Source organism: Polypterus senegalus, chromosome 1 (assembly GCF_016835505.1).
Source record: "Polypterus senegalus isolate Bchr_013 chromosome 1, ASM1683550v1, whole genome shotgun sequence".
NCBI classification, from domain to species: domain Eukaryota; kingdom Metazoa; phylum Chordata; class Cladistia; order Polypteriformes; family Polypteridae; genus Polypterus; species Polypterus senegalus.
This window is the reverse complement of record NC_053154.1, coordinates 226,765,524-226,783,728: the sequence shown is the minus strand read 5'-3', so window position 1 is coordinate 226,783,728 and position 18,205 is coordinate 226,765,524. Positions and strand designations below refer to the sequence as shown.

Below are 18,205 nucleotides of genomic sequence, written 5' to 3'. Positions count from 1 at the left end.
GCTCCATCAGGTTGGATGGGAAGCGTCGGTGCACAGCCATTTTAAGATCTCTCCAGAGATGTTCAATCGGATTCAAGCTGTCTGGGCCACTCAAGGACATTAACAGAGTTGTCCTGAAGCCACTCCTTCGATATCTTGGCTGTGTGCTTAGGGTCGTTGTCCTGTTGAAAGATGAACCGTCGCCCCACTCTGAGGTCAAGAGCGCTCTGGAGCAGGTTTTTATCCAGGATGTCTCTGTACATTGCTGCAGTCATCTTTCCCTTTATCCTGACTAGTCTCCCAGTTCCTGCCACTGAAAAACATCCCCACAGCATGATGCTCCCACCACCATGGTCAACTGTAGGGATGGTATTGGCCTGGTAATGAGCGGTGCCTGGTTTCCTCCAAACGTGACGCCTGGCATTCACATCAAAGAGTTCAATCTTTGTCTCATCAGACAGGGAATTTTGTTTCTCATGGTCAGAGAGTCCTTCAGGTGCCTTTTGGCAAACTCCAGGCGGGCTGCAATGTGCCTCTGGCCACTCTACCATACAGGCCCGATTGGTGGATTGCTGCAGAGATGGTTGTCCTTCTGGAAGGTTCTCCTCTCTCCACAGAGGACCTCTGGAGCTCTGACAGAGTGACCATCGGGTTCTTAGTCACCTCCCTGACTAAGGCCCTTCTCCCCCGAACGCTCGGTTTAGATGGCCGGCTAGCAGTAGGAAGAGTCCTGGTGGTTTGGAACTTCTTCCACTTACAGGTGATGGAGGCCACTATGCTCACTGTGACCTTCAAAGCAGCAGAAATTTTTCTGTAACCTTCCCCAGATTTGTACCTCGAGACAATCCTGTCTCGGAGGTCTACAGACAATTCCTTTGATGTCATGCTTGGTTTGTACTCCGACATGAACGGTCAACTGTGGGACCTTATATAGACAGGTGTGTGCCTTTCCAAATCATGTCCAATAAACTTAATTTAGACTCCAATTAAGCTGCAGAAACATCTCAAGGATGATCAGGGGAATATATATACACACACAAAAATATACATACATATAGATGATTGTTGTATTGGTATAAAAATAAGCCATACAATATGAAGATTTTAAAGTTAAAAACGCACAATACTGAACTGTCCTTTGCACAATATATAAAATAAGAATTTGGGCTGAAAATACATGTCAAAATGTGAACTGTGTGAACTAACACTGATTAACCTGCCAGCAATAAGCACAACTGTATAAACAGCCAGCAATTAAAAAACCTGGACCTTTTCACATTTATATAAACAGAGTCTCCTTAAACTTTTGAACTCTGGACTATTTAATCGAATTCTATACACACTTGGTATATTTTTTAATGACTGACATAGATTGAGTTTATATTCTGTATCTTTGCGGACTTGAACCTTGTGTCTTTTAGGGAATTCTTCAGAATAAAAAAAAAACAGATTGTTACAAATACTTTTTTAATAAACCTGGGGTTATTAGGATCAGAATGGACAAACAGCCTGAGAAAGGCAAACACCTACTGATTATTCTTATAATCACTGTTAATTTGAGAAGCTAGGCCTTTACGTTTAGCATGCATATTGAGCAAAAAAGGCAGACCAGAAAGGCACAACAGGAAAGACATAAAACAAGGAGAGTGGAGAAGAAGAGCCTAAAGAAATTGGCAAGGACCTCTGCGGACTGAGCAATAATCTGAAGCAACTCTAAATCCATATTTTAAAAGAGTTATCTTTCATCATCTTTATTTTACACATAAGTGTTTTCAAGACTCTTTTTCAAATACATATCCTAATCTTTAAAGTTTATTTTCAAATATATTCCCTACTTTTGGTACCATTGATTTAAAGCAATAGTAATTTTATACTTTTTGATTGGGTCAATGGATATTGTTATTAGCATTATGGAAAAGATTTACTGGAAAGTGAAACAGAGGGTAGGGTCTTTATCAAACAAAAAGAGTGAGGGAGAGATGAAAGGCAAAAAAGGGAAAGTATGTAGAATGTACATGAGAACCAGGCAAGTCAGCAAGATACCAAACACATTGACAAGAAATCTTATAGAAGTCCCAAAAAAGAAAGCAGGTTTTGATTTCTGTATTGTTTATTTTACAACTTCAAAATTTGAAAGGCAACTACAGAGTAGGGATATACTATCATTTATTTTAAAAGGCATAATATGAAATGGCTCACCTACAACTTGCAGAAATTCTGTGTTGCTAATTTGTGAATCACTGATGCTAAATGTCTCTTCTTGTCTAACTTCACCCAAGAGAAATCCTTCCTGGAGAAATATAAGAAAATGAAACAATGATACATTCAATAAAGGAAAATCACATTTGAACTATTCCAGGAACTTTGTGTGACATACTTGTTTACACATTACATGTATTTACTCCTCTTCCAGACACTGACCTCTGTATGTGTTTGGTCTCCCAGTGGAGGTCCAATTTAACCAACTTCCATTTCTAAACAGCATCTGGGCAATGTAAATGTAGCTTCCTTTCCTTAATTATTAAGCCAACAGTGCATATAAAACAGACCCTAACTCTTTGATACAAATCTGTATTTGTCCCTAATAGATTAATTTATATAAATATAGATATAAAAAAAAAGTTTAAACTTTTGAAGATCATTTTAGTCTTAATTTTTACAAGTTTCCCTCAGAATCACCATGTGACCAACAATTCCTAAAAGGACTTTTTGACAGAAGCTTCAATGATTCATGGAAAAGGGGCAAATACTTAAAGCAGTTTATACACAACTACTTGTTAGGGCAAATTCTTACCGATATGAAAACTCGGAGCTACCAAAGCAAAGAAGTCTAAACATTGTAGATGTTTTTAATTAAAAATATCTACTGAGGAATAATTAATTTTTCTTTTTATAAATATGTGTACCTGTATCTGCATTAATAATCAAGGCTTGGAAAAAGATGATCAATTCTATAATAAAGAAGAATTCAAACAAAAATCTTAGTACTCCTGCAAGGCTTTGTAAAAGAAAGGCTATGGTTAACAATTTACAAATGACACTAAATCATAACTACACTAGTGACTGGGAGCCCGATCGAATTGGGCTACAAATTCTACGTTTGTGAAATCCATACTTTCTCTGCCAAGAATTATTTGTTTTTTTAAGTCCTTGAAATGATTTTGTTATCATGGCACTGATTTGTGCTTAAAATAGACCTTTTTGGCTGATGTAATGAAGAGCTTCCTGTTTAAACGGGGCTGCGAGACGTGAACTCAGCTCTTCGGCGCACCTCATTTGATTTTTTCTGGCAACAAACCGTATTTTACAACTCTAATCAGAGTCGAAGTAATAATTATGTTGGCGTGGTCATTTTAGATCTGAGATCGGCTAAAATTCAAACGATGACTGTTGTTAATACCCAGCCGTCATTATTCAGTTTGCCAATAGATTTCAGAAGGACGGATGCCAAAACCGAATTGCCCAAAGATAGATTTCGACATACCAAGCAAATGGCGATACGTTCTAAATTACTTACGGTTCCAGAGCTGTCAAAGGGTTTAAGTCAATCAACGATGTTACTCCTTGAAAGTACGCCCCACCAAACCAAAGTTCCAAAAACCAACCAAACTTACTGTTATCTGCTTGAACCAACACCGAATTACTATACTAGGCCATCCAGCGCCATCACTGAAGCATTCGAACATTCTTAGCCAATCATGCCACGCTACGTTCTAACTACAGAAGCAGAGTCCCATTGCATGGTTCTAACTTGTATTGAGTCGAGGTACTGACGCGAACACCATACATATGGATAGTATCAAATTATACTGTATATAAGGATGATGACCTTTCTTGAATTCTTTCACTCATGCAATTACCATCATTACTCCTATGGCTCATCGTAATTTACACTGAAAAGCAATAAAAATGCTTTGCTTGCTTACTGTTTACTCTACACCTATTGTGATGTTTAGATCTAGTCCTCATTTCCTTTTGCTGACTTACCTAAACAACATCTTAAGTATGTTTTTCTTCAAATTTATCTTTATGCCATATACTTTCTTCCTGGAGCATTTCTGCAACATTTTATGTTGGAAAAACCTAATAAAAGTGGCCACAATTTATTTTAACGTACTAATACAAAATTGAAAAAAGGGGACATTTGTTTAATTTACAGCACTTGATTAACAAATGTAGATCATTTGCATTTACTGCAGTTATAGCACATAAAACTCTTAAATCCACAAAAGACATAGTGGCAGAACAAGTATCTTAAGTATAACAAACAGTACAAAGTGATATTCATGCCAAAACAAAGAAAATAAAAACACAAAGGCAACACAACTGTGAACTGAATTGAACCATACACAGCAATGCTGTAGATATGTATCCAGCACTTTCACAGTACAGTCCTTATCTCTGCATCTCAGCAGCATTACCACCTGGCTAGAATACAGTTGTATCCAAAAACAAAACACGTTTAATATACAGCTATAAAAGTGATAATTTCCAACAAACACGACAAACACCTCACATACACCATTCCATTCTTATTTTCTTATGTAATTCACTATTTGAATCTATGAAGCCGATACCAACTTTAACTTTTAATTCAATATGCTCCCACAACAATTAAATTTTTTTCATATTCAAAGATAACACGTTCATAGATGGCTCTCAGTATCAGTACAAATGCTCTATATTTATCTAATACTAGGGGGCTTCGCCCCCTGCTCGCTTCACTCACCAACCCCCGTTTTTGTTTTTCCAGATACACAATTTTAAGATTTTTTTTTTCTTTCAATTGTTACTATTTCATTAGTTTCACTTTTATTTCAGAACTTCTGTAAAAACAATATTTGGACTCTTTCAAGTCCCAACGTGCTGAATCTATTTAATGAGGTCACTGAGACATATGTTTTAATTACTTTGTACCATAATTCAGGATAGGTTTCTCTGTTTCGAATTTCAGCACAGACAAAACAATCTACATCATCAGCAGTTAATAATTTTTTTTTGCAAAGTAACCAATAAATGCATGTGAGGTAAAGTCCATTTTTGTAATTCTCTTGACCTAAACTTCAAAGCCTTACAATATTTACATACTTCTGACATATCACCTATGTCCATATATTCGATCTCTATTCGCCTTTTCATTATTTCTACGAGTAATAATTTCTCTTTGTTTGCGCTAATGCGATGTTACTTTCTTTGTTTTGACACTGTCATTTTTTTCTGCTTTCACATTCTGCATCTTGCTCTACATGTGTTTTGCGCCTATGATTTTTTTGAATCTTTTGAATTCCGGTTTTCATTACCTCTAACCTGCTCTGCATGTGTTTGGCTCCCTTTGTTTTATAACCTCTTTATGATGTTTTACTTTGTTTTCTACTCTGTCTTTTATTTCTGACCTTGCTTTATCCTGCTTTTGTTCAATGACACCTGGTCCGTGGTGATTATTTTCCCTTTTTCAAGTAATAATTTCCGTTTGCTTGAGCTACTGTGATCTTTACTTTCTCTTTTTTATACTTCCTAATTTTCCTACTTTTACATTCTTTAACCTTCTCCACATGTGGTTCACTGCATTTTTTTTTTTTTTTTGCCTTTCAAATTCCCCTGCTTTCATAATCTCTAACCTGCTCTGCATGTGTATAGCGCCAAGTCCGGATTGGGCGTGCTTTTTTTTTCATTTCCACTTGATCCGGGCTGATAATTACTTATTTTCTGAATTTGCACCTAGATTATTCTTTTTTGTCTCTCCAACGCTTCTGAGTCTCTTTTCTCCACGCTGCTTTCTTCTTCGCTTAGTCGTCTACATTTCATTTATAACATATTGTCCTTATACATTTAAAAAAGCCCTGAGAGCCCTGGATCTGTGTGTGCTCAAAGCCAAAACACAACTGAGTGTGTCGCTGCCCATGCTCTTATTTGGTTGTAAGTTGGGCGTGTCTTACAAGAATCTCATGTTCTTCGTCATCGCAAGATGGTCCTGGGTCAATCCCTTGGCACAAAGTCTCATGTTTAAGGTCCCCGCGAGACGCTCCATGGCCAATCTCTTTAGTCTCGCAGGTCTTCCGTGATCTTAACATGAAGATCACGTCTCGTCGCCCTACTGTTTCTCTACAGAATTTTTTTTTTATAATAGAGAGATATCAGTTATATTTACTCATTCAATATTATCCAGCTATGTTTCATTTTCTTATGTCATGTAACACTTCATTGTGATTAAGTTCTGTGTAAAAAAGTAAATATTAGAAACACTTAGAATAAAACATGAGAGGAAAAACAAATATGTGATTAACTGTAAAACAGAAGGTACTTGACTTTGATCACACATTTAGCGGTTTCCATCTGTTAATTTGAATATGGGCCTATTCACAATTACAGTTAAAAAATTCTTATTAAAGAATGCTCACAAATTTTGAAATGATCATGTATTGAATTTAGGTCTCCTTTTCAACTTGATCACCCAACCTAAAATATGACCTAATTGTAACTGTAAAACCTGGAATGTCAAAAGCCACGTTTTAAGAAATTACATCACCTCATTTCAACAGGCAGTTCATTCCTATATTAAAATAATCTACTTCTGCCATTCATGCTGTCAAAAACCTGTTTTAAAAAAATCTCTCTATTATATAAAAAATCCTGCGACGAGACAAGACTTTTCGGAAGATTTTTTCAAGTCCTGCGGGTTCAGACCTTGGCCATGAGATTTTCTCAAGTCACGCCCCCCTCTTAACCATTTTCAACCACGCATACGGTAATCTCACCTTTCATTCGTGTGAATGATTTTGACAGATGCAGTTTCTGCTTTTCAGCTCTTATAAATTTTAACGTTTTCATCACTTTAAGTTCCCAATTAAAGAAGACATATTATTCCCAAATCTTATTGAAGAATTTTATCACGAAGGGTCATCAACGGAAAAAATGAGTAACAATCGGTTACACAGCAAATTGGTTAAATGCATATCAATAGACAATGCTGAAACAACTGGTGGTGATGGTGTGTAAGATGAAAGCATATATATATCTCGTAGAATATCTACAACCATTAACACCGTCCAGTCTTCCACCGCATAAATAACTGTAGAAAGAAGGATGTATCCCAGAAAGGTAATGTAGTACATTTTCGACAAATAACATTAGACAACAAAGGAAATCTTGACATGCCATTCGTATTAAAATGCAACAGTTTTGCGTTAGAACAGCTTTTGCAAAGACAATTAACAAAGCACAGGGACAAACATTTAAAAAAGAAGCTTCATTTAAGAGAGAGAAAAAAATGAAATTCAATCACGGGCAGTTATACGTTGCGTTGTCACGATGAAATTCCAAACACAGAATCAAAATTCAATGCGATATTAACGGAAATTGAATTAAAAAAATTGATTTACTGAAGTTTTACAGTAAAAGTGTAAGTTTAAAAAGTATTTGTGTGTTAATTTCAAACCCAAACAGAACGAAATCATATTACGCAACAAGTAATTCTAACACAACATGAAACATAATTTACTTTCAAATTATTACGTTTTACTCTTTTTTAACATGGTTAACTACTTGCTGTAATATAAAATAGTTCTATCATGCATATGTAACAACTCCAATGAAAATAAAAATCTGTTTAAATTGTTCAACTGCATCCCCATACGCAAGCGACAGAAGCACAAAGAGGTTAGCGCGTAGCGCAGGCATGGGGGTTGGCGAGCGAAGTGAACAGGGGGCAAAGCCCCCTAGTAATTTCAAAAATCTATTCCACTAGAACCACACAGTAAACTATACAGTATTCAAAATTCCTAGGTGGGAATGCATCTACCAAAAAAAAATATTTACCAAACAGGTTACAAGAAATTCATTGTTTTCATAAAATATTTTATATGACAGCAAGAGTTTTCAGTAGAAATAAGTTATGCAGGTCTACATCAAAGTTACAGTGGAAAGGAATGGATTCAGCGAAATGCTGATCGGCACCACCACCTTCTTAAGTGTTTCTCCAGTTACTCCACAGCAAAACAGTTTAAGTTTCATGAAATGCAGTGTCTCAAAAGTGCATTAAAATAGAAACTAAGTGTACAGCCCAAAATAACCATGATGCTAAAGTCAAGAAGACCATAATAAACCAGTCCATAAAGTCAATGTGACTAAGTACTCATCATCAACTTACATCATACCTTCAAGCACATTTCTACCTAGAACAAAGTGGTTCCTTGGGTCAAAAGAAATTATGTTTTAAAATGTAACAAGTGTATGGTAGTGAAATTAAATAATTAAATTTTTAAAGCACTGAAAAAAAATCCAAATAACTAAAATTAGTTGCAACAGCAATAATATACACAATAAATAAAATTACCTTTGCTTATTAATAAAAAAAAATATTTAAGTGAGTGCTGTATCAGTTTTTCATAATGTTTTTAAGTATAACAATAATTTCTAAGTAGGTGAATTTATGTGACACAGTAAAAAATTTGAATTCAAAAAATCTAAATTTCACAGGCGCCGCCAAGAGTGGCAGCCTTTCCAGCAGCTCTGTCCACGACTTTATTTTTCTACCTTTTTCACTATTTTACTGATCAATCCTATCACTTTCTTTTATGTGGACTTGTTCCCTGGACACTTTTTACTTCTTGGACATGGATTTTTGTAAATTTCCCCTCAGGATTAATAAAGTATCTATCTAAAAAAAAAAAAAAAATTTTCAAAAAGACCAATAGGCACTAGTATTTACATACTATTGTTCCAATGAATCTTGAACCTTGAAGTAAGCATTTTACTGTACTCTGTACATATGACAATAATGACTAAACCTAAATCTAAACAAACAGTTCAATTTAATTTAATCAAAATCTTCAATTTTGCATGCAAATATGATATTGGCTACAATACGAGGAACAAATTAACATTAAACTAAATAGGGAAAATAAAGGTTTGTGCCATTTTAAATAGTACAGCCATTAGTAAACTTCATGGCAGGTTTGCAGCTGTTCTGTCGTCCATTTCCTGGGCCAGGTTAGTCAAGCCCTTGTGGCAAAAGGAGCCACAGACTATTTAAGCAGCACTTTTTGTGAAACCCTGCACAAGGCACCTCTACTCTGTCATTGGGCACACTCACTTATATTCACCAAATTAAGAGATGTCATTCCACCTGATTTGTACTTTTTTGGGAAGTGGGATGAAAGAGGAAATAATCTAAACGAAAGCACGGAAAACACTTTTATATTTAAAATATTTTAGGGGTTAAGAGCAATGGATAATTATTTTACATAACTGCCTGAATCTACGTAAACAATAAATGGCTCAATCTCACCAGCACTACTGACAGCATAACTAGAATCTGTCTTATTACAGTGTAAATTAGAACGGTAGCGGGGCAGTTAAACTCGTTACAGTGTTACATACAGCTCGTAATGCGCTTTGCCACAAAATTTGTAGATATCACAGAAACACTTCATAAAATCATCATGATCTTTGTTAATACACTTATCCACTGAAACAAGGGTAAATCCTCTTCTCGGTGACTAAATGGCAAGGCACTTTCTATTACATTACATACTATACCAACGGAAGATGCCCACCTAGCTGACCCATCCTATGGCCAACTTTAGAAAGCTGCTGGGCTGGGTGGGGCGGATGGACATGTCAAAATGATGCCTTATAAAACGCAATCAGTCGTCACCATAATACACCAACTGACAACTCTCAGCGTCACATACAAACACATTCAATCAGGCAAAGAAAGGAACACCAGACATTCAACAACCATGACATCTCCAAGAATCAACAAGCGTGACACCACCGGCTATAGCCGGGGAAAGATGCAACTGTCCTGGGAAAACTTAAGCAGACATAAGCTTATCTTCATCACAATATATCTACCAACAGCTAGTTTCTGTCTACCACAGGTTAGAAACTCTCGCAAACATACTAAACTAGGTGGATACGTACGTGGTCGGAGCTGCTGTTAGCGCTGTGGTAACACACAGAACTGAAAGTGTAGCCTGAAATGGAAGCCGCCATGATGGAAACATCCCCCACCTTTCCCACAATTCATTTCAAACGGGACACTGAAAAGTCGGACATGCTGATCAAAACATCCGGGACTGGTGCTATGGCATGACGGGAAGTGTATTTTTTTTCCGTCTGATTTCTTTGCGAACAGAACCTTGATCTCGAGAGCTTGAGGAGTATTTCGGTGTTGACATACAAACTAGGATATGGCCGGAAACCATTCATGTAGCTTCCAGAGTTAATATTTGTAGCGAAATAAATAGAATACCAGCAGAGTCAATCTATCAGAAGTCATCAATTTGTGTTTACACGCCAGTCTGCTCAAAAGTGTCCATACTGTATATTGTAATGGATCCTTCAGGTTTCTTCATAGGTTTTTTTCCGACTTTGTTATAATAAGTATGCAAATCAGACCATAATCTCAAAAGTACAAATTGAAATGCTCATTAATTTGAAGACAAATTGGGTTTGAATTGTGTACAGTCATTGTCTGTGTGGATATTTCATGTTATCTCTGTTATGTCTGTGTTAATCTTCCCTTCCACATCCCAAAGATATCTGTGTTAGGCTAAAAACATACATGTTTATTCAATTAGAATATATATATATCTATTACAAATTGCAACTCTTGCACTTTCTCTTCAAAAGTTTGGCAGATAGAATATATTTTTAACTCCCAAATAAAAATTTCCCATCCTTTTTTTGAGGCCATTCCTAGACTGAACCAAATCCTTCAATTCTTAATGAGAAGGTAGTTCATATATTAGCAATTTACAATCCTCAGTTATTCTAACATGTAGGTCTTTCAGGTGAAGAGGACAAATAGAGTACCCACTTAAAAAAAATCGACTCCATAAAGAGAGTGACTTGGATGGTATTTAAACAAAATCTTCATCAGCTGAGAGATGTAATGTAAATAAATAACTGTAAAATTAATTATATAAAGAGGAATTTATATCTCTAAAGTTTACTGCATAATAGATCTACAACTGCAGTGAAGCTTTTCACTATTAAATAGCATAGTGATGGAAATAAAAATTTGATTTTTCATATCTGTATACAGGTATATGTGAAAATGTTTACTCATAAACTCTATAATGAAAGTATGATTTTAAGAATTCTATACAGGTTGTTCCCAGTTTTATAAGTAGGACATAATGATGTTACAAAAGGTGTAGAGAGAGCCATCTACAGTATATAAGATGCAGGGCAAAACGGTTAAGGAAAGAATGAGAGAAATGTATCTTTTGAGATTTAAGCATACATAAATTAAGGGAATTGATGATATTCCACTTGCCCAACCATTTTAAAAACATATGTTTTACATTATAGGGGTCACCGGGAGCTGGTGTAAAGCATAAACCAAGATTCAAGTCCATTGCAGAGCACAATCACACACCGACATCCACACTTGAAAAATTTAGAACTGGCCATCAATTTAACAGTAGAATTTATTATACTTATCAATATGAATACTTATCTTTTATTATTTTTTTTTATTGTCATTTAATTCTATCTATATGATTTTTTTGTTTCACACTGCCTTTTCTATCTGTATGCTCTTCTAAGCTGATTCTTACCTATTTTGCATTGAAGAAATATCACATGGGCGGCACGGTGGCGCAGTGGTAGCGCTGCTGCCTCGCAGTTAAGAGACCTGGGTTCGCTTCTCAGATCCTCCCTGCGTGGAGTTTGCATGTTCTCCCCATGTCTGCGTGGGTTTCCTCCCACAGTCCAAAGACATGCAGGTTAGGTGGACTGGCGATTCTAAATTGGCCCTAGTGTGTGTTTGTGTGTGTCCTGCAGTGGGTTGGCACCCTGCCTGGGATTGGTTCCTGTGTTGGCTGGGATTAGCTCCAGTAGACCCCTGTGTTCAGATTCAGTGGGTTGCATAATGGATGGAAATATCACATATAAGATGGATGTATTTCCTTAGTAGGCAGACAAATTCCTGTTTTTAACTATAGGATGTGAAACTGTTAACTATGAGTTTATTTTGTGATTTGTTATTTTTACCATTTGTTTTAAGCATATATTGGTTCAAAGCAAGGCACTGTATTACATAGTTGAGACAGAATCTCTGCAAATATCTCACAAACACTAATTACTTATTTCTCTGATTATTAATACAGTACTTATGGAGTCAATAGAATAACAACATCTGTATCCTAATTTTTATTTCACATATTTTGGGTAGTCATCTGAAAGCTCTCCAATCATGTATGATGTAAGGGGGTAGGATGGAGGTAGAACCTTTAGATATGATAAATCAAAGCACATAATTCATATCTTATCTTTGATAGGATTTGAATCCACTGATGTACTACAATAAAGTGTTCCTATTTGATAACTAATTTTTTTTCACATAACATAAATATTTTTGGAATGTAGTTGGAAATTTAAGTACCCTTTGAAAATGTATGTGGAAGAGGGAAGAACGTACAAACTCCATGTAAATAGTGACTGTCTGGGAATCACGAAAAAAATAGGCTGTCCACTTTCAGGAATAAATAATATTGATGGTAGATGTTCTTTAAGTCCTTTAATATTAATGTAGGGAACTGAACTGGAAGCTGATGTTATGTATGCGCTACAGTTTGCAACTGATCTGTGGATTATGCCTACTTCCTCACCCTGCACACTGCTCTGGGACATCTGGAAAGGAAAAGCACCCATGTCATTGGCTGTTCGTTGATAATATCTCTGTTTTCAACACCACTACGTCCTCCAGTCTGGTGCTAAAACTCAGAGCCCATAGTCTGAGCTGTTCCATCTATGGATGGGTGTTTGACTTCCTGACAAATAGGCCTGAATCGGTGAAGTTTGGCAAAAATAACTCCTTCATGCTCTTCACCAACATCAGCTCACTGCTATATAGTCTGTTCACCTATGACTGTGTAGCAAAGGATGAGGGCAACAACATCATCATGCCTGCGTATGACACCACTGTGATTAGCGCCATCAGTGACAGTGATAATTGTGCCTACAGGAAAGAAGTAGAAGACCTGACATTATAGTGACATGACAATAACTTTACCCTGTATGTCGACAAAACAAAATAGGTCATTGTCAACTTCAGAAGAAAACAATGGCAGTAACACTCCACTCCACTCCACATCAATGGCTCCCCTGTCCAGACAGTTAGAAGCTTCAGATTCCTGGGTGTCCAGATCTGACATCTGTGGTCTGTCAGTACCACCTGCATGCTCACAAAGGCTAAGCAAAGGCTTTATTTTCTGAGGAGGCTAAAGAGGTTTAGGTTTGAATCAAAAACAATAGTGAACATCTACCACTGCACTACTGAAAAATGCATCAGATTGTGGTTTGGCAACTTGACTTGCCAGAATCACAAACTCCTTTAAAGGACTTCAGCACTTCTATAATCATTTTGGGATGACCTTATACAGGCTTCAAGCTGTCTACTCAACAGCATGTCTGAGGAGAGATGAATCCATCATCTCTGATAAATGCTATCCAGCTCATGCCGTGTTTTCACTTCTGCCTTCTGGGATGCACTACTGGAGCCTCACCACTTGCTCCACTTGCTCTTTCCTCCAGGACATAAGGTCACTGACCTCTCAGTAATCTGATCCCACCAGCCCTGTTGTACTATGTACTGCACCTGCTTGCTTGTTTATGTGTAATTGTACTGTGCATGACTTTTTAAAAATTATTTACTCTTATTTTCTGCATTTATTTACCGTTTGCTACTTATATTTATTTATAGTATTTATTTCCATGTCATCATCACCACAGCTGTCACACAGAATTTTTACTGTGATCTCACAGTGTATGCAACAATTAAAATTTCTAATCTCTAGTCCAGAAGAGACTTTATAGAAACATTAGGAAATAGAGGTAGAGTTGTTTCATAGTGGATAAAGCTGTGCTCTCGATGCAGGTTTAGGAAGGCTGGGTTTGATTTCCAACTCTAATCGCTACCTGTGTGGAATCTGCATGTTCTCCATTCTCCACATGCCCATATAGATTATCCTCCAACAAATCCATATTCACAGTTAGTTGCTGGAAGTCTAATCACAGGTTTAAATGGATGAATATTGTAAATAAAAAAGGAATATTTCAAAGAAACACTTCTAGATGATGTGTTGCATATTGATTAAGTAAGATGTTCAGGGTACTCTGCACATGTGAAAATAACCAGCTTATAAACTATAAAAATATGAAGTAAGTAGTTTAGTACAAGTTGGTACCCTGAAGGGCTTGAAGTCTTAACTTATTTTAGAAGCAAAAGGTAAAAAGAATGCATAAGATACTGAGCTAAACTTGTTATTTTATTTGGGTGTACACAATGTTTCTAAAGACCCTTAAAGCCTACAATCTGATGTGCTCTGTAGAAATATATATATAAAGCTATCCATTCATTTTCTCAGCCCACTGCATAACAATGTTGAATCTGTTGTTGCACATGGGGCTTAAACCAACATTGAATGGCACAGACTGCTAGATTTAACCATACAATAGGAAGGCAATGGTTTTTCTGTGATTATTATTAATTATTATTTGTCTGACAAAGTGGGCAATGGCTTTTTTGTAGTTATTATTTCGCTGACACCTTTATCTATACCATTTGAGAGATACAATTTTTTTTGTCAGTAGGATCACAGGCAGGTGAAGTGACTTGCCCATGATCGCGCAGTGTCACTAACATGATTTGAACCCACAACCTCAAGGTTTGAAGTCCAAAGCTGTTTTTTGTACAACCGTTATTGTAAGCCTATTGTTTTAACCTTGTATGTTACTGGGTGAATTATGTTTTGTTTTTTTTCGTGAATCACATAATAAATCCTTAAGTTTATGTCTAATGGACACTTCTCCTCTGCACACCTATGTTATTTACACATTCCTAAAACGCACAGAGTGCAGTAGCCATCAGACCACAGGGAAATATCCAACTACAGCATTCTCAACTACAGAGATTCATAAGAGTGTTTAAGGGTTAACCGCTTTTTTTTTCCAGGGTCAGAGTAGCACTTCCGCAAATACGTTATGGCCTCTCCCGTACTTTCACGTGGATTTATTGATAGGGAAGAGGATAGCAGTTATGAAGAGGAAGAGGAAGACAATACGGATGAGTTTGGGCCCTCGAAACTCGGTACCAAAGAATAGTGAGTAGTAACTGTACCGTTTTATTCTGTTTCAAGTTAAACTTCTACGCCTTTGATAGATAGATACTTTATTAATCCCAAGGGGAAATTCACATAATCCAGCAGCTTCATACTGATAAAAAAAACAAAAAACAATATTAAATTAAAGAGTAATAAAACTGCAGGTAAAAACAGACAATAACTTTGAATAATGTTAGCGTTTAAGGTGGAATTGAAGAGTCGCATAGTGTGAGGTAGGAACGATCTAGTTGAGGTTTCTTTAGGTTTAGTCCTTCATTCATGCTCCGAACACAATTCAAATAGTCTGTTGTTTCTTATCTCAGTCATATTGGACCTATCTATCTATCTATCGCATGACACTCAACATAACTCTTAAACCTCAGGTGTGTGCCGTCCAAAGTGCTCTCGTTTACAAACGACCGTTATGCTGAGGTGTATTTTTCAAATAACCAACTCTTTAATAAAGTATCTATCTATCTATCTATCTATCGCACACTCGATCTTTATTCTTTTAAGAACTGATTTTGTAAATCTTCGCCGCTATTCCTTTCCATCATTAACGTCTATTAATCAAAGTTGCAGTAACAAAGTTGATTGAGTTTAGTTTTCGTGTTGCACATTGCTTGGTCAGTAGAGAAACCATCTGAGGTACACCACCACGAGAACAGCATGCCATGGTGTAATTCATCCAAGGATCTGTAACTGTACTGTAAAGAATTTAAACTATTTTACTATAAGAAATTCCGTCATTAGTTGTTTTGATTGTCGTGGCCCAAAGAAAGGACCCAGGTACCGTAAATTGTAGAATAGAGATGAGTGCAGTGCAACAGGTACAGCAACACAGATAATGTGACAGAAGATTCCGAATGCATGTAGCTGCAGAGCTGTGTCTTTTCAGTTTCAAAAGTATCTATCTATCTATCTATCTATCTATCTATCTATCTATCTATCTATCTGTCTTAATGTAATCATTATATTTTTTCTGACACTGTGATATCTTGCATCTTTAAGGGGTGGGGGATTATTGTAGCACCACAGATAGAATTGTACTTGAAAGAAAATTTTGAAGTATTTTATGCAGTATACCTACAGTAAAAACATGGCTTTAAATTTTATTTCATGCTGAATTCTGACATCTTTCCTGCTAGTAATTATCCTTTTTTATGTAGTGCCTTTCACAGTGTGCACCAACACAAGGAGTTTTATCCAACAGTTTATAGCTTACTGTTGCACAATGTGAACAAATATTTATATACTGTACATACAGTATCATATTAATTTTAATCTCCTTACTGCTTAATTGAAATTAAAATGGATCTCACAAACGGTTTTTAAAGTCACTACTTAATAATCTCTTCCTAATAGGATGGGGTAGCATGGGATACAGTAGATGCCTTTGTGTGTTTTGAAGAAAACATGGGAATGCCCGTAATGCCTTTGTTGCAGGAAACCAGGAGTATGTATTTACAGTTCTGTCTTTCATCTTTTATATGACACAGATTCCTGAAGAAGCATTATGATCGATAAATGAGTGTTTTGTTTTTTTTTCTTGAAGAGTTTTTAAGTAATTCATTGTGTTTGTTTTCTGTTTGGTTATTTACAACTAACTCTAAATGAAAATTCAGAAGACATGCATTTTTGTGAATTGGCTTCTAATGGTGTTTTCCAGAAGTTGTGAAATAAAAAAGATAAATGCTGGTTGTTGTTTGTAGCAATACAGTATATTGTGCTGTTGTTGAGATGTGTTCTGACTGTGAAATGTATGCCTAGCTCAGCATATTTTTTTACCTTAGATCAATTATTTTAAACAGTGACAGATCTTTTTTTTTATTTGTTTTTAGCTGGGATGATACCTATGCAAGAGAACTAGAAACATTCCGAGATATTGGAGATGTTGGAGAGATCTGGTAAATGTACTATTTAAGAACTGCAGAGCTATCAATGGCCGTTTCAAGAAAGCTGTACCAGGCCATTCAGGTGTATGTATCATGTGTATGGCCTGCTGTGTAAAGGGGCCATTCAGGTGGATGTCTTATGCTGCTCACTCATGTAACTTATGCAACCAAGATGATTGAATATTCTGTTCACTTTACTGTTTCTATTCACCCAAATCAATTTAATTTGCCATGTTATGTGCTGTATGTTTATTACCAATTCTTGAAATTGGTGCTTAGTTATATTTATTTTTACTCCTTTTCAGCATGACAAAACCAATTATAGGGCATTTAATAACTAATGCATATTTATGATGATGTGTATGAAACTGTGTAGTTCCCTGTCCTCAAAAATGTTAACTAGCAAGAAAGCTTGCATAGTGATTATGAAACTTCCTCCCTCCACATCAGTAGTAAACTGCAAAGATCTTTACCGGCACTGATCTTTTACGGGCCCCAAACTCAGAAATAGCTGGGGCATTATGGAAAATGCAAACAAAAAACAGTGATTAGTAAGTAAAATATTATAAAAACAATATAACAGCCTATTATTTGATATTGCCACTAATGAATTTTGTTGTTTTATAAAAAAAACTAAACACTTATTTTGATTCTTGGAACATACTAAAAAAAATTTTGGATAGAAAAGTATTTACCACTTGGTAATATGGCACCGGTTTATTGAGTGTTTAAAGTGTAGATTTGTCCCGTTCTTGCAAAAAAGTGTTAAGTTGTGCAACAGTGTGGGGTGTTTGTTGTCACATTTTCCATTTCACAATGCACCACACATTCTTATTTGGGGGAAAGGTCAGGACTGCAGATATGATAATTCAGTATTCACACTTGTGCGGCCTTGCTTTTGTAAAGTGTGTAGAATGTGGTTTTGCTTGGTCTTGGTGAACTATGCATTGGAATCCATGGAGGAGATGTTGTCTTGAAGGCAGCACATGTTGTGCAGGACACAAACCCATAACATCACACTTACTGGTTTCTGGACTTGTAGCTGGAAACAGTATAGATGGTCCTTTTCTTCTTTGGTCATTATGATACAAGACACAATGTGTCTTTGAGAAACAATGCTTTTAAACTTTACATGCATGAGAAAACATTCAATCCTTGGCCCGTCTTTGCTCCTGAAGAACTAGCCTTTTTGTGAATGCTGCTTTTATACAAAAGCAA

At 36.2% G+C, this 18,205-nt stretch overlaps 2 protein-coding genes across 2 annotated transcripts in view; one reads left to right on the top strand and one right to left on the bottom strand.

Annotated features, from left to right (window-relative positions):
- abraxas2 (abraxas 2, BRISC complex subunit) overlaps positions 1–9,999 on the bottom strand; it is a 37,145-nt gene extending 27,146 nt beyond the window's left edge. Inside the window, exons 1-2 of the mRNA XM_039769742.1 lie at positions 9,904–9,999; positions 2,179–2,269 (exon numbers count right to left, since the gene is read on the bottom strand). Coding sequence (XP_039625676.1) covers positions 2,179–2,269; positions 9,904–9,975 — 163 coding nt within the window. The 5' untranslated portion in view covers positions 9,976–9,999. The remainder of the gene's footprint in view (positions 1–2,178; positions 2,270–9,903) is intronic.
- Positions 10,000–14,936: 4,937 nt separating this feature from the next.
- The window catches only part of eef1akmt2 (EEF1A lysine methyltransferase 2), a 50,078-nt gene continuing 46,809 nt past the window's right edge, over positions 14,937–18,205 (top strand). The window contains exons 1-2 of the mRNA XM_039769730.1: positions 14,937–15,092; positions 16,934–16,999. Coding sequence (XP_039625664.1) covers positions 14,974–15,092; positions 16,934–16,999 — 185 coding nt within the window. The 5' untranslated portion in view covers positions 14,937–14,973. The remainder of the gene's footprint in view (positions 15,093–16,933; positions 17,000–18,205) is intronic.